This window comes from Cetorhinus maximus, unplaced genomic scaffold (assembly GCF_964194155.1).
Source record: "Cetorhinus maximus unplaced genomic scaffold, sCetMax3.hap1.1 HAP1_SCAFFOLD_1513, whole genome shotgun sequence".
Classification (NCBI taxonomy): Eukaryota; Metazoa; Chordata; class Chondrichthyes; order Lamniformes; family Cetorhinidae; genus Cetorhinus; species Cetorhinus maximus.
Genome location: NW_027597454.1, coordinates 68,862 through 80,028, shown reverse-complemented (window position 1 = coordinate 80,028; position 11,167 = coordinate 68,862). Strand labels below are relative to the sequence as shown.

The window sequence follows — 11,167 nt, the reverse complement described above, 5'->3', positions numbered from 1 at the left end:
CCTTGTGGTGCCGCTGCTGAGCCTGGTCCAGCAGCAGGAAGGTCACCTTCTGCCTGAAGGGCCAGGGCAACACCCCGTCGTACTCGCCCCGGACCACGGCCAGGAAGAGGGAGACGTGGCTGCCCTTCCCGCTGCCGTCGCCGTTGGGGTACATCCGGCAGCACAGCTGGTAGCCGAAGGGGTGGCTGGAGAAGGCCGGCGAGTAGGAGGAGAGGCGCCGCTCGGACTTGGCCGCCAGCAGACGCGAAGTGAACTCGGTCACCTTCCAGACCAGCACCCCGCTGGCGGCGGTCGAGGCCTGTCCACCCGGGGCCTGTCCGCCCGGGCTCTGCAGGGCCTGGAGCACCTGCTCGTAGTGCAGGCACTTGCGCTGCAGCGCCTCCATCGCCTGCCCGCACTTGTCCAGCTCCTGCTGGAGGCCGCACACCCACCTCTCCAGACCCTCCGTCTTCTTGGCCAAGGCCAGCAGCACCGGCTCCTCCTCCTCCTTCTCCCCCTCCCCGCTCCCGGTCCCGGTCCCGGTCCCGGCCCCGGCCATCTCCGTCTCCGTCTCCCCCCCGGCCAGCTCCCGGGCCCGCAGGCTGCTGGTGAGGCTCAGCATCTGCAGAAGGTGCGTCTGCTGGGCCGCTCGCAGGTGCTCGTCCAGGTCTCGCCTCCGAAGCTGTAGGGCGGAGAACAACAGTTAAGGGAGGTTCCCCATTCGGCCTGACGCCGCCCATCACGGTTCCCGCTGTGGGCTCGGTGCTCCGGACACCAGACGTCCCTCTCAGCAGGTCCTGGGTTCAAGACCTACTCCAGAGACTCGAGCACTTAATCTAAGCTAAGCACCCCCTTAGTGAAGTGCTGAGGGAGGGGCGGACCATCAGAGGGGCGGGGCCGAGGGAGTGCCGCACTGTCGGAGGGTCAGTACTGAGGGAGCACCGCACTGTCGGAGGGTCAGTACTGAGGGAGCACCGCACTGTCGGAGGGTCAGTACTGAGGGAGCACTGCACTGTCGGAGGGTCAGTACTGAGGGAGCACCGCACTGTCGGAGGGTCAGTACTGAGGGAATGCTGCACTGTCGGAAGGGCAGGACTGAGGGAGCGCCGCACTGTTAGAGGCAGTACTGAGGGAACACCTCACCGTCGGAATGTCAGTACTGAGGGAGCACCGCACTGTCGGAGGGTCAGTACTGAGGGAGCGCTGCACTGTCGGAGGGTCAGTACTGAGGGAGCGCCGCACTGTCGGAGGGTCAGTACTGAGGGAGCGCCGCACTGTCGGAGGGTCAGTACTGAGGGAATGCTTGCACTGTCAGAGGCAGTACTGAGGGAGTGCTGCACTGTCGGAAGGGCAGGACTGAGGGAGCGCCGCACTGTTAGAGGCAGTACTGAGGGAACACCTCACCGTCGGAATGTCAGGGCTGAGGGAGTGCCGCACTGTCGGAGGGTCAGGGCTGAGGGAGTGCCGCACTGTCGGAGGGTCAGGGCTGAGGGAGTGCCGCACTGTCGGAGGGTCAGGGCTGAGGGAGTGCCGCACTGTCGGAGGGTCAGGGCTGAGGGAGTGCCGCACTGTCGGAGGGTCAGGGCTGAGGGAGTGCCGCACTGTCGGAGGGTCAGGGCTGAGGGAGTGCCGCACTGTCGGAGGGTCAGGGCTGAGGGAGTGCCGCACTGTCGGAGGGTCAGGGCTGAGGGAGTGCCGCACTGTCGGAGGGTCAGGGCTGAGGGAGTGCCGCACTGTCGGAGGGTCAGGGCTGAGGGAGTGCCGCACTGTCGGAGGGTCAGGGCTGAGGGAGTGCCGCACTGTCGGAGGGTCAGGGCTGAGGGAGTGCCGCACTGTCGGAGGGTCAGGGCTGAGGGAGTGCCGCACTGTCGGAGGGTCAGGGCTGAGGGAGTGCCGCACTGTCGGAGGGTCAGGGCTGAGGGAGTGCCGCACTGTCGGAGGGTCAGGGCTGAGGGAGTGCCGCACTGTCGGAGGGTCAGGGAGTGCCGCACTGTCGGAGGGTCAGGGAGTGCCGCACTGTCGGAGGGTCAGGGAGTGCCGCACTGTCGGAGGGTCAGGGAGTGCCGCACTGTCGGAGGGTCAGGGAGTGCCGCACTGTCGGAGGGTCAGGGCTGAGGGAGTGCTGCACTGTCGGAGGGTCAGGGAGTGCCGCACTGTCGGAGGTGCCATCTCTCAGGTGAAACATTCCACCGGTCCTCTCCAGTCAGATCCAACAGCCACTACTTGGAAAAGGAGCAGGAGAGCTCTTCCCACTGACTCATCCTCCACAGCCCTAGCTGAGTGTTCCCTCTCTGGTCTGGGAGGGGGGGGTCGAGGGAGGGATCCAAACCCCTCTCCTTCATCCCTACCCCTCCCAAGCTGAGATCAGCTATCTCTGCAGAGTGCAGGGGTTTCAAAATGGGCCTTTTCCTGGGATGCGTGGTATCTGGAGGAGGTTGAGGTTAAGAGGGGATTTAAGAGAGGCATGCACAATTTGGAGGGTGGATTGATGGAGTAGATAGGGAGGGGACTGGAACCAGAGAGCACAGATTTAAAATAATGGGCCAGAGGTGTGGCGGGGGGAGGAAATGAGGAGCATTCACTTTAAAAAGCAGCGAGTTGTTGTGATCTGGAACATGCTGCTTGAAAAGGACAATGGCAGCCGGTTCAATAATAACTTTCAAAAAGGAACTGGATAAATAGTTGAAAAAGGGAAGATGCGCAGGGCTGTGGTGGGGGTGGTGGTGGGGGGGGGGGGAAGAGCAGAGGGGAGTGGGTTTGAGTGGGTAGCTTTCTCAAGGGGCCAGCACAGGCCCACGATGGACAGAACAGCCTCCTGCTGCTTTGTAAGGTTCAGTGTGGCCAGGGTCCATCGGGGTTGGGATGGGTTTGGGTGCGATGTGAATGTCAGATACATAACCGGCCAGTAGGTTGTCGGCCCTTTCGAGAAAACTAACCTTCTCCAGACAGCCGATCTCTTTAAAGGGACAGGACACCTGGGCGTTAGGGCATGTGCCATGCTGAGGGTTACGATGTTTTTCCAGCTGTTGAGAAAAGATGCCAAGTGTTAGAATTTCCAGCAAAAATTCAACAAACAGCGAGTTTCCCCACACAGAGGCCAACTGCGCTTGTAGCAAGAGGAGAGACACAAAGAGACGGAGGGACAGGGGGGGACAAACATTTACATGACCACTGGACTTCTCAAAGCATTTTACAGCCAATGAAGTAGTTTTTGAAGCATAGCCGCCGTTGTAACGCAGGAAGTGCGGCAGACAATAGGCGCACAGCAAGATCCCACAAACCGCACTGTGATAGTGGCCCACAAAAGTGTTTTTGTTTGGGATGTTGACCGAGGGACAGATATTGGCCAGGCCACTGGGGAGAGCTGCCCTGCTCTTCTCCGAAATAGCACCCCGGCACCTTTCCCGTGCACCCCGGCAGGCAGCTCGGTTTAACAATAAAAACAAAAAGCTAAAAGCTCAGTTCTGCCGAAGGGCCATGAAGGCTCGAAACGTTAACTGATTTCTTCTCCGCCGATGCTGCCAGACTTGCTGAGTTTTTCCAGGTAATTCTGTTTTTGTTTTAGCTCGGTTTAACGCTTCATCCAAAAGGACGGCACCTTCAACAATGCAGCACTCCCTTGGGACGTACTGCACCGGAGCATCATCCTGGATTTTTAATGAGAATGATGGAGAGAGAGAGAGAGAGAGAGAAGGAGGGAGAGGGAAAAAAGAGAGACAGGCAGGGACATTTAAACCCACACCATTAGCAAACAAATGTGTCCTTTTACACTCCTTCCCCCATTAATTATCAACAGGTCAACAGGTTCATGAAGCTCAACAAAGAATGTCATGCATTCGGTGCTGGGAATTCATCCACTAACATGGTGACCAGTAACTTCCAGGCAATGGAGAGGGAGAGGCTTCAGAGAGAAAAAGAAAAAGAGAGAGAAAGAAAGAAAAAGAGAGAGAGAAAGAGAAAGAGAGAGAAAGAGAGAGAGAGAAAGAGAGAGAAAGAAAGATAGAAAGATTTAGGCTGGGATCCTCCGGCCCTGCCAGGGAGGGACCTGCTACTGGGGAACGGCCCAAAGCCCATTGAGCTTCGGCAGGACCGGATATTCCCGACGGTGGGCAGGATCACTTAGGGAGGGAGGTAGGTAGGGGGGGGGGAAAGAAGAGAGTGAGAAAAAGAAAGAGAGAGAGGCAGACGAAGCCAGAGTGAAGAGTATTTTCTAGATAGACAGACTAAAAGAGAAAAGAAGAGAGTCAGAGAGATTGAGAATGATGGCAGGGAGTTCTTCAACTACAACAACCTCATCCAAAGGTGGGGGCTGATCCTGCAAGAGTAACGGAATGAGGAAATTCCGGCCTGGACTCATTCCTCGCACGCCTCAACTGCACAAAGGTTTCCTCAATCTTTTACAGCCGGATTTCACATCTGGATTACACCGAAAATCTCACCCCTTTTTGGGGCAGAAACAACCCGGTTCCCTCTAGAATTGAGATTTAAAACAGTGAAGGAGCCATCTTACGTCTGTCTTTGTTAAGTTCGCCTGGCCACAGGCTGGGCAATCCTCCTTCTGCTTAGCACAGGACGCGATGTGATCCTACAAAGAGAGACAGGTGATCAAAAATCAGCATTCGGAGCTCAGGGCGCCCTCCAATCGACAGGGAGCGTGAGGAGAGATGGCACAAGTCATGCTCGTCTGCCCTGTAACCTCGCGGGTTAAAAGGAGTGGCTCGATTGGGTTTGTTACGAGCTGGAGAGGAATTGATAGTTTCTCTCCATCGGCCCTTTCTCCACTGGTGGGAAGATCTAACACGACTGGGGCGGGGGGCCAGAGCCTTGAAAACGAGAGCCTGACTGTTCTGGGGTGAGATTAGGAAACGCTTCTTCACACAAAAGGGGTGGCAAAAGTAGGGATTGCCAACCCTCCAGGATTGGCCTGGAGTCTCCAGGAATTGTGCATCAATCTCCGGGGCACTGCTGAGTGCAACCCTGGAGGAAAATCATCGGGGCATTCAAAAAGGCTGGTCCTTCTTGTCATTTTCTTGGCCATTTTCCCTTCACCAGAAAGAAAAGGATCGAAAATGGGGAATGGGTGGTTTGGCTGGCGGTCAAGAATCATCCAATTGGCCAATGAGTCTTTTTGCTTTCCAATTGGCGTAGGAAGACAGCGCGTCACCAGGGTAGAACCATAGAAAAGGTACAGCACAGAAGGAGGCCATTCGGCCCATCTTGTCCATGCCAGCCCGAGGAGGCTGGACGTGTTGGCCGACTAGTGGCTGGAGCATGTTGGGTGGGGGAGGGGGGGAATTCCATGTGATAAAACTTCCGGGAACACAGTCAAGCACAGTTGCCAACCCGAGTTAGAATTGTGGAGCCCTCTCCCAAAAATCTACAGTAGGTTCCAGCTCCATTAATAATTTAAGGTGTGTGATCAATAAGTCAAGCATGAGTATTGAGGGACGATGGAGCGAAGGTGGGTGGATGGAGTTCAAAGATAGATCAGCCATGATCTCACCGAATGGTGAAACAGGCCCTCTGACCTCTAATGCCCGAAGAACATAAGGGGACAGTCCCACCCGCTGAGAGGCCAGAAATTCCCACCCGAAATCAACTGACTTTTTTTTAGCTGGTCCTTCAAACTTCCCATCCCGCCCGAGGTGGGCAGGACCGGGAAATCCTGGCCAAGGACACGAGAAGCAGGAGCTGGCCACTCAGCCCATTGAGCCTGCTCTGCCCTTCAGTCAGATCATGGCTGATCTGATCGTGGCCTTAACTCCGCCTCAGTTCAGCCTCGAATATATTCAGTGAGTCAGCCTCCACTGCTGACTGTGGGGGCGTACGGGTGGGAGGAGGGGGATAGAGAGAATTACAACACCAATGAGAGGAGGAATTCCTCCTCATCTCCATCTTAAATTATTTTAAACTTATTTTTGTGCCCCCTGGCCCCAGACTTGCCAAGGTGACAAAACATTCTCTCAACATCTACACTATCCAGTCCCCTCAGAATCTTACACGTTTCAATAAGATCTCCTCTCATTCTTCTTCACTCCAGTGAGTATAGGCCCGACCTGCTCAACCTTTCCTCATAAACAACCCCTTCATCCCAGGAATTAGCTCAGTGAATCTTCTGTGAACCACCTCCAAAGCAAGTATGACCCTCCTAAAGTAAAGGTGACCAAAAACTGTTTGCAGTACTCTGGTTGTGGTCTCATCCGCGCCCTGTACAATGACCTGCGCAACCATCGTCTCCTGTGCTCGTTGGCCTAGGCATCCAGCAGTGACTCCATTTTAAAACCCTCGTCTTGCTTCCAAATTCCTCCAGGGCCTCGCCTCCCTATCTCTGTAACTTGCTCCAGGCCCACCGCCCTCTGAGATAGCTGAGTTCCGCCTAAGCCCATCCCCTTCAGCATCTCCCATTTTAAATCGCTCCACCATTGGCGGCCATGTCTTCAGCTGCTGGGCCCCAAGCCCTGGAATCCCCTCCTCCCTAAATCTCTCCACCTCCCTCAACTCCTGTGAGACCCACCTTAGGACCTTGGGGTCACCTGATGCGGCTCAACATCAGATATCGTTTTGCGCTAGTTAGGAGGTGCTATACAAATGCACGTCATCATAGTTAGTTCCGACGGTGCGAGGTTAGTCCCGCTTCACCTCAACCGCTCACCTCCAGCAGCTTGTGGATGCAGAAGGTCTCGCACTGGGGGCACAGCTCCATTCGCCACTCACACTCCTGGGTCTCGTGCGCCGCCATTTTCTTCCTGGGGCCAATCGCCTCACAGCCGAACGTGACGTTGGAACAAGGGACCACGTGGAAATCGCACTGGGCCCGGTGTGTGCGCTGGAGGGAGAGAAGAAGGGGTGGGGGGGCACAGAGAGGCCCAAAGTCAAACTTATAGTTCGAGAAAGATAAACACGCACAAGGAAACGGTTCCAGTTCAGGTCGAATAGAAAAACAACTGCCCAGGGAATTCAGCTCCTGTTTGGAGAAGATCAGCCTCGAGACCAGGGAAGAGGCCATCACTAAGGATGGGGAGGGGAGTCTTCACTTCCCACGGCATCATTCCTGACCTCGGGCTGTGCCGAAACTTTTTGAATTGCCATCGCCGCTTCGATTGGGCAGCCAATTTGCGCACAGCAAGCTCCCGCAAACAGTGATGAGATAATCTGTCCCTTTGGTGATGGTGATTGAGGGACAGGTGTTGGTTGGGGCATCCGTGGTGGTGGGGGGGCAGGGTGGGGTGCGTGGGGAGAACCGCCTTCACCCTCCTTTGAGATAGCATGACCCTCCTGCAGATTTCACAGCAGAGCGATGGCCGTTCACGATTACAAGGTGGCAAGAGCCAATCAGTTTTGTCAACCTGTTTCCCCCCCACCCCAACCTCCTCAGGTTTTTCTCCCCTCCCCTCCAGAATCCTGAAATTACCCTTACCAGGTAGTTCCGCAGTGTTCCTGTCCAATCACAACCCTCTCGATGAGCCGTGCACTGAATCTTTGTGGCGTAAGCATCATTTTCAGCGGCTCTGTCATGATAGACCTGTCAGGTGGACAGAAAGGAAGGGATCAGACTCCTAAGAGGCTCAAGGGGAAAATATATATATATGTATATATTCCTACAGCTCCTTTCACAGCCTCAGCACCTCCCCAAGTACTTGGCCGCCAATGAAGTATTATGCAAGTGCAGTCACAGTTGTAGTGTAGGGGAATGCAGCCAGCCAATTTGTGCACAGCAAGCTCCCACAAACAGCTATGCGATCACGACCAGCTGGTCTGCTTCGTGTTGTTGTTTGGAGGGATCTATAATTGGCCCGGGCACTGGGGGGAGACTCCCTTGCCCCTCCTCAAAATAGTGCCCACAGACTCTCTTACGCCCATGCCGGGGTCTCGGTTTAACATCTCATCCGACAGGCAGCGTTTCAGACAGGGGGAGGCTCCCTCGGCCTTGCACTGCGAGTGTCAGCCTGATTTACATGGTCAGCCTCTCGAATGGGAACCAGCGGCAAGAATGCTGAGCCAAGGCTCAGAGTGAAGTCACGCATCCTCTGGGTCACTAGTCCAGCGACTTAACCACTGTGCTACCGTAAGTAAGGAGCGTATATTGTACAGACAGCAGAAGCAGAACAGAGTTCTCAGTCACTACAGCTTCCAGTGAACTCCCTGTCAGTTTTAGTTCCTCCTTGTAATTCACCCACTTTGTTCAATAGAAATTCCCAGCAGTGGGAATGGAAATTCCAAGCAATCACATGCAGGGTACTTCCAAGCTAATGACATCAGAGTGCTGACAATCCAGAGCATGATGGCAGCCAATAATCACTGCGCTGTAACAACCCAGTCTGTAACTCATTCCCAGGTATCCGTTATTCTATACACAAACCATCTGAACACCTCGGGTAGATTCCAGTCTGTAACTCATTCCCAGGTATCCGTTATTTTATATACAAACCATCTGACCTCCCTCAATTAGATTCTAGTCCGTAACTCACTCCGAGATATCCATTATTCTATATATAATCCACCTGAGTCTTTTTGCTTTCCAATTGGCGTAGGAAGGCAGTGCGTCACAAGGATGGATGTGTTGGCTGACTAATGGCTGGAGCGTTTTGGGTGGGGGAGGGGGAGAATGTGATGAAACTTCCGGGAACACAGTCAAGCACAGTTGGCAACCCGAGTTAGAATTGTGGAGCCCTCTCCCAAAAAATACAGTAGGTTCCAGCTCCATTAATAATTTAAGGTGTGCGATCAATAAGCCAGGCATGAGTATTGAGGGACGATGGAGCGAAGGAGGAGTTCAAAGATAGATCAGCCATGATCTCACCGAATGGTGAAACAGGCCCTCTGGCCTCTATTGGCCTAAGAATGCTATGTAACCCGCTAAGTGGCTTTCCAGATTATACGTTGCTGACATGCACAATACAGTACATTCATTCAGTTCTATGTCTTTACTACACTCTGGCTCCTCCTGGAAAATACCCCAACCCCCCCTCAAGCAAAGCTGTCAATGAAAGAGCATATTTGCAATGAATGAAATCCCCTACCTTGGAACGAAGGACCTTCTGCTGACAAACATAGCAATCTGCCTCATTATGTGTTCTGCGGTAAAGAAATAAAATGAATAAATGGAGTTAGATCAGCCATGATATCATTGAGTGACAGAACAAGCTCGAGGGGCTGAATGGCCTCCTCCTGTTCCTATAGATAATATTTCACATTCCATAACCTTGACTCAGTTCTGCCCGTATTCCAGGATTTTCCATCTTTTAAACTGACCCAGGGCTGTGGTTAGGACCATAGAATGATTACAGCACAGGAGGTGGTCATTTGGACCATGGTGTCCGTGTGAGCTATTCCACTGCGAGGGCATCACAGGCAAGTCCTTTCTTGTCTGCACGCGTGGAGCTCCCAACAGGGTCACTGGGCGGATTCACTTACTTAAGGGAGGCCGTACTTGCATTGGAAGCAGTTCAGAGAATGCTCAGTAGGTTGCCCCTAATCCCCCTAATTATCCACACCCCCGCCCAACAAACGGGGCTACCTGAAGACCAACTCCAGTCACAACATTTAAGAAGTATTTAGATGAGCACTCGAAACGCCATAGCATACAGGGCTACGGGCCAGGTGCTGGAAAATGGGATTAGAATAAATAGCTGCTTGATGGTCGGCCCGGACACGATGGGCCGAAGGGCCTGTTTCTGTGCCGTATAACTCTATGATTCTATGACGATGACTGTAAATGTAGCTCTACTTGTTCTCACTGATTTGCAGGTAACCCCTGTGAAGGTTCTGGCGTTACGAGGTAGGTCCTAGCTGGGTAAACAGCAAGAAGCCGACCAGTGCAGTGTGCTAAGCCCATGCCAGAGATCAGAGATCTAAAAAGCTGATTGTTTTTAAAACTGACCGAACTCCAGTGCACACTCGTGGGAGTGCTCCAAACTTTAAGGATCAGGGATCTGGCAAAACTGGATGCGAGTCCCGTGTGGCTGACTTTGCTCCTTCACAGACAGTGATGGGTTCCTGCCTCGGGTACTCTACTGACCCCTAAAACCCAGCAACTCCCTCCCCCCACCCCACCCCCTCCCAGACAGATGGAGACACAACGGTGAAGCTTGTCAGCGCTCTCTGAGATCAACCGGATTATCAGCGATCAAGCCGGGGTTGGAGGGGAAGCAGAGCCCTCAACCAGAAAAGATAAACAGAGAGATAAGAAGCCTTGCAACTCACTTGAACAGGTTCTCCAGGCAAGCTGTGCAGTATCGGTGTCCACACTCGGTCTGTTTGGGTTTAATGAGCAGAAAGCGGCAGGCGGAGCACAGGAGGCAAGAGCTGCCGGTCGGATTGACCGGGGTGATCCCAGAGACAAGGGCTACCATCCTATTTCCCCAGGAGACAGAGACAGAGGAGTGAATCCCACCTGCAGGAGCTCAGCTTCTGTGCTACAATTCCTTGGGACTGATGTAGCCAATCTGGTGGCGGGAGTCTTTAAAGAGAGGGGGGGAATTCCCTCCGTGTCACGCCCTTTATGACGCCATTCCAAGGCCCCGCCCTGTCAGTCAGTTTCACAACGTGAAGAGGGATTCCCTCTGCGTCACTCCCGAAAAGGACTGGACCCAATGTCCAGACGATTCCCCCGGGCCCTAGAGTCCCCACCTAACAGGAATAGTTTCTCCCAAACTACCCTACCGGTTCCCCTTAACATCTTGAAAACTTTGATCAAATTACCCCTCAGCCTTCCAAATTCCAGGGAAGACCACGCTATACGTTTGTGTAATGTCTTGTCAGAACTTAACCCAGGTGTCACAGAATCACAGTGCAGAAGAGGCCCTTCGGCCCATCAAGTCTGCACCGACACGTGAGAAACACCTGACCTACCTACCTAATCCCATTTACCAGCACTTGTCCCATAGCCTTGAATGTTATGACGTGCCAAGTGCTCATCCAGGTATTTTTTAAAGGATGTGAGGCAACCCACCTCCACCACCCTCCCAGGCAGCACATTCCAGACTGTCACCACTCTCTGGGTAAAAAAGGTTTTCCTCACATCCCCCCTAAACCTCCTGCCCCTCACCTTGAACTTATGTCCCCTCGTGACTGACCCTTCAACTAAGGGGAACAGCTGCTCCCTATCCACCCTGTCCATGCCCCTCATAATCTTGTACACCTCGAACAGGTCGCCCCTCTGTCTTCTCTGCTCCAATGAAAACAACAC

The 11,167-nt window shown here is 54.0% G+C and overlaps 1 protein-coding gene across 1 annotated transcript; it reads right to left on the bottom strand.

The window, feature by feature from the left end:
- Positions 1-4: 4 nt before the first annotated feature.
- Positions 5-10,352, bottom strand: LOC144676328 (TNF receptor-associated factor 2-like; the record flags this gene model as incomplete). Its single annotated transcript, XM_078536769.1, has 7 exons — positions 10,183-10,352; positions 9,000-9,054; positions 7,397-7,501; positions 6,632-6,805; positions 4,490-4,564; positions 2,916-3,002; positions 5-661 (listed from the first exon to the last, which is right to left on the bottom strand). Coding segments are annotated over exons 1-7 (1,302 nt in total), but the record flags the coding sequence as incomplete, so codon positions are not given.
- Between the last annotated feature and the right edge of the window lie 815 nt (positions 10,353-11,167).